The sequence below is a fragment of the Aptenodytes forsteri genome, unplaced genomic scaffold (genome assembly GCF_000699145.1).
Source record: "Aptenodytes forsteri isolate BGI_AS27 unplaced genomic scaffold, ASM69914v1 Scaffold229, whole genome shotgun sequence".
NCBI lineage: Eukaryota > Metazoa > Chordata > Aves > Sphenisciformes > Spheniscidae > Aptenodytes > Aptenodytes forsteri.
The window spans coordinates 148933-154235 of NW_008795863.1; the positions used below are offsets into that span (position 1 = coordinate 148933).

At 38.3% G+C, this 5303-nt stretch overlaps 1 protein-coding gene across 1 annotated transcript in view; it reads left to right on the top strand.

Annotated features, from left to right (window-relative positions):
* Nucleotides 1-4109, top strand: part of CDH19 (cadherin 19) — a 44179-nt gene extending 40070 nt beyond the window's left edge. Inside the window, exon 11 of the mRNA XM_009284126.1 lies at nucleotides 3619-4109. Within this exon, the coding sequence (XP_009282401.1) occupies nucleotides 3619-4109 (491 nt within the window). The remainder of the gene's footprint in view (nucleotides 1-3618) is intronic.
* The last annotated feature ends 1194 nt before the right edge of the window (nucleotides 4110-5303 follow it).

The following is a 5303-nucleotide window of genomic DNA, read 5'->3' on the forward strand; positions in this document are numbered from 1 at the left end:
CCATGAAATGGTGGAGTTCAAGATCCTTAGGGCACCGAGGAGGGCGCACAGCAAGCTCACTACCCTGGACTTCAGGAGAGCAGACTTTGGCCTCTTCAGGGATCTGCTTAACAAAGTGCCATGGGACAAAGCCCTGGAGGGAAGAGGGGCCCAAGAAAGCTGGGTAATATTCAAGGATCACCTCCTTCAAGCTCAGGAGTGATGCATCCCAACAAAGAGGAAGTCAGGCAAAAACGCCAGGAGGCCTGCATGGATGAACAAGGAGCTCCTGGACAAACTCAAACACAAAAAGGAAGCCTACAGAGGGTGGAAGCAAGGACAGGTAGCCTGGGAAGAATACAGAGAAATTATCCGAGCAGCCAGGGATCAGGTTAGGAAAGCTAAAGCCCTGATAGAACTAAATCTGAAGGCAGTTGGCGTTGTTCAGCCAGAAGAGAAGGCTCCGGGGAGACATTATAGCAGCCTTCAGTACCTGAAGGGGGCTTACAAGAAAGCTGGAGTGGGATATTTTACAAGGGCATGTAGTGATGGGACAAGGGGTAATGACTTTAAACTGAAAGAGGGTAGATTTAGATTCGATATAAAGAAGAAATTCTTCACTATGTGAGTGGTGAGGCACTGGAACAGGTTACCCAGAGAGGTGGTGGATGTCCCATGCCTGGAAGTGTTCAAGACCAGATGGGGCATTGAGCAACCTGGTCTAGTGGAAGGTGTCCCTGCCCATGGCAGTTCCAGAGATTGGAACCAGATGATCTTTAAGGTCCCTTCCAACCCAAACCATTCTATGATTCTATGATTCTATAAATAACAGCATACAACACTAAGCATATCATCATTAACTACAAGAAAGCTGAGGCCTGAAAATGAAGGTTTGCAGCTCTATTCTGATGCTGTATTTTGATCTGCCATAGTAGCAACAGAAGACAAGAAAGACAAGTCCAATGAAGCTAATGGAACTATTTTGACTTTACACCAGTGAAAAAAAGAAATTTAACAAGTTAAAAATTACCCATATTCTTCATTCTGTCCACAAGGTTATGGCTTATTTTTCTTAGCATAAGGAATATAAACTGGCTTTAATTATTTCCTGTTCCTCCTGACTGAATCTCTTGGTGAGAACTTACTGAAATTTCTCCTCAAATGGAACCCTATGATTTAGTCCCACAGTTAAATGAGTTGCCCAGAAGCAGCACGTGTACCTGTTAATTATGAATCAGCATCTTCACATGGTTTTGGGCTCTCAAAATTAGGCGACATGCAGGAAACTGCAGAAACAGAATGGCATACAAAAAATACATGTTTTTATTTATCCCTACAAACACATTAAATAGATAGGGCAAGGATGAGAACAATGGAAGGGTACCTCATAATTATTATGTCTAGATGGGAGTACTCCTGGCCAGGCACTAGCCATTTCTTGACTACATAGCAAAGTCCAGGGATACATTAGTTCCCCTACTTCCACCTCCTGGTTTCCAACAGAGAAAACAGGAACATACGATTGGATTTGTAGTTTCTAGACTTGCCTGCACTCCCAGAGTCACCTTATTTAAATCTTAGCTTTCCTTGTCCCAGGCAATCTTCAGTAGTGGCACCGGAAAGCAGTTCCCCTGACTGAAGTCCCTACCTTAGACCCGACAGTCAGTGTGAGCTTACAAGAAGGCCAGTGCGCTTTTTAAGTTTTCTTTGATTGTTGCAGGATATCTGAACCTGGTCACTTTGTGTTATGCACTTAAGGGACTGAGGATCAGGCAAACTATATCACTGCATTATCCAGGCCATCAGTGAAATTATTCATCAAGGTCCTCTCTCCAGATGGAATAAAGCCTTGGTGTTTACCGGGCCTATGCATATCACAAAAGTCAAAGCAGGGATATAGATAAATATATTAATCAGAAAGAAAAAGAAACTAATCTACCACACTCTTTACAGACACGCATATTTTAAATGCATTAAATCTTTGAATGTATTTTTGTGATTATTTAAAATGAAATAATAAAAGGTTCTATGCATAATATGTTTGCCACTTATATCTGAAACCTAAAGGTTCTTTTTTTTCTGTTTTCCTGTATCATCATGTATACCATTAGAAAAGTTTACCATGCAAAGGGTTTGGAGAGTTGAAACTACCTGGGTTTCGTAAATATATAACAACATTGTAGAAATTCTTGTTTCCAGTGCTTTGAAGTTTGGTGTTGGCATCTCCCAATCAAATGAAATAGTATACAGCAAATATGTAGAAATAAAGAACCACTTCAGGTCCTTCATATCCCTAAGTGAGGTAAAATCCTGTCATTGTTGGTAGTTGTATCATGTTAACGTCCTGAGTAAAAAATTACAGACCATGAACTGCTTACTTATTAAATAGAACTGCAGTAAGATTTAGTTAAAAACTGAAATCATTAATTTCTGTGAAAGTCATAGACTATTTCAAAGGGATCATTCAGCTAAAAATGAAATGAGGTAGGATTAAAAAATAATGCTTTAAAATATAATTTAAAAAATCTTTCATATATGAGAGAAACAAGCTGCTCTGATTCATAGGCCTGGGTAGTAAGTACTGCTACAACATCACACAAAATTTAGTGATAGCCTTCTAATTTCCAAACCAGCATAACAGAAGTAATTGAACCACACCCTGCATAGTCTATGGAACTGAATGATTCAACCAACTGAGGAGGATATCTTGCTCATTGCCTCATTTTTCTTTGATCTTCCTGGGGCTTTGATCTGAGAGGGAGTGAAAGAGTAAGAATTGAAATTCTGAATGTGAAATTGATATATTATGTGATAAACCAAAGCAGTTTCAAAAAGCATAACCTGTGATTCCATCAGTTTCAAACTCCCATCTACCAAAAGAACTGCTCCATTTCATTCACCTATTTTATAAGTCCCTTTGTAGCCATTTTCCCACCACATACTATGCTCATCTCAAAACCATAAAATCCATAAAAATTACAGCTCTATAAATTTGTTAAGATAGCTCCACTTTGCAATAACATTGATATTAAGAAATGTTATCATTTTTTAAGTCTTTCCAAGCACATTCGAAGTCTCTCATTCTGTTTTTTCTCTTCTCTTCTCTTTTCTCTTCTCTTCTCTTCTCTTCTCTTCTCTTCTCTTCTCTTCTCTTCTCTTCTCTTCTCTTCTCTTCTCTTCTCTTCTCTTCTCTTCTCTTCTCTTCTCTTCTCTTCTCTTCTCTTCTCTTCTCTTCTCTTCTCTTCTCTTCTCTTCTCTTCTCTTCTCTTCTCTTCTCTTCTCTTCTCTTCTCTTCTCTTCTCTTCTCTTCTCTTCTCTTCTCTTCTCTTCTCTTCTCTTCTCTTCTCTTCTCTTCTCTTCTCTTCTCTTCTCTTCTCTTCTCTTCTCTTCTCTTCTCTTCTCTTCTCTTCTCTTCTCTTCTCTTCTCTTCTCTTCTCTTCTCTTCTCTTCTCTTCTCTTCTCTTCTCTTCTCTTCTCTTCTCTTCTCTTCTCTTCTCTTCTCTTCTCTTCTCTTCTCTTCTCTTCTCTTCTCTTCTCTTCTCTTCTCTTCTCTTCTCTTCTCTTCTCTTCTCTTCTCTTCTCTTCTCTTCTCTTCTCTTTCCTTTCCTTTCCTTTCCTTTCCTTTCCTTTCCTTATCAGTGTTCTTTTTGGCAGTTGTAGCCATAAGGCAGCAGAGGAAGAAGTCTCCCTTTTCAGAGAAAATGGAAGAATTCAGAGAGAATATTGTCAGGTATGACGATGAAGGAGGTGGCGAGGAGGACACAGAAGCCTTTGATATTTCAGCACTGAGGACCCACACTGTCATGCGAACGCACAAACCTCGGAAGAAGGTCACCACAGAAATCCACAGCCTCTACAGACAGTCTCTGCAGGTTGGCCCTGACAGCGCAATCTTCAGGCAATTCATTTCAGAAAAGCTTGAAGAAGCAAATACAGATCCTAGTGCTCCTCCATATGACTCCCTTCAGACCTATGCATTCGAGGGGACTGGCTCTTTGGCAGGATCCCTCAGCTCTTTAGGTTCAAACATGTCAGACATGGATCAAAGTTATGACTACCTTGCAGACTGGGGACCTCAATTTAAAAAGCTTGCAGGCATGTACACTTCCCATAGAAGTGTGGGGGATTAGTTACTCTTTGGTTTGCTGTTTTATTTTCCTAAATCTCAGCAACCAAAAATAACTGTCGATTTTTAAAAAGGAGATCATCCCACATTTAAGCATGAAAATAAACCCCCCCTTTTTTTTTTATCTGGAAAGTCTTGGATGTAGAGGTCTTTTGAAAAAATCACACCAGGCGTGTCATGAGGTGAGGGGATGGAGACTCCCGTTTGAAAATCTTGTGGCTATTTAGGTGCCCGAATGCAAACTGTGCTGCTTTGGATATCTAAGCTTCCTTCTAGGTACTGAAAACCTGGGTCCTGCAAGTACAAAAGGAGGAGTAGAAGCCATAAATGAATATTGTAAATATTTTGTCATCCATAAGCTTTAAAGTGTTTCCAAAGTTAAGACAGACTTTTGCTGTTGCAGTTGAATATATTCATTAACCAAAGTTAAACATGCATATTTGTATAACACTTCATTATATAAATACACTTGTGTGAAAAAAGTAGACCCTAGATAGTCTAATACAACTGTCAGAAGCGCTCACAGAATGATCTATTTATTATTCTTAGGATGATAAAACTAAAACAAATGTCTTTTTCTATCAGTGTAAAAATAAAGACCTATTACAACATCAGCAAGTATTTACTGCCATTTTAGTTTTTAATGGAGCTATTGGAAAATGTATAAACCAATACTTAATTTAGCAAATAAGATAGGAAAAAAAAAAAAAGTCAGTTCAAGTTAGAATCAATATTCAACACAAATACTGCAATCAACCACATTATACATTACTGTACTTAGAACAAAATGCTATCCAAATGCAGGCATTTTTCCTTTTAAGGAAGTTAAAGAGTTTAAAGGATGACTGATTTACCAGCATAGATTTATTTTTTTATTATGGAATATAAAATTATCTGCAGTAGTCAGTTTTATAACAATATTAAAATCTTTAAAATGCTAAGCTGATGGTTTTAAAACTTTATGTATAACATTAGATAATAAGATAATAAAATGCTTTAATGTTTATCCACTACTGAAAACGATCCTGAATCATTCTGCGAGACTCAAGTCAGACTTCAAAATTAATTTTGCACTGTATTTTTTCCAAACATTCCTTAATGAACATAAAACTGTCTCAGAATATTTCTTTATTCTTACTTATACCACTACTGTAATGGTTTAACCTCAGGTGGCAACTGAGCACCACACAGCCCCTCG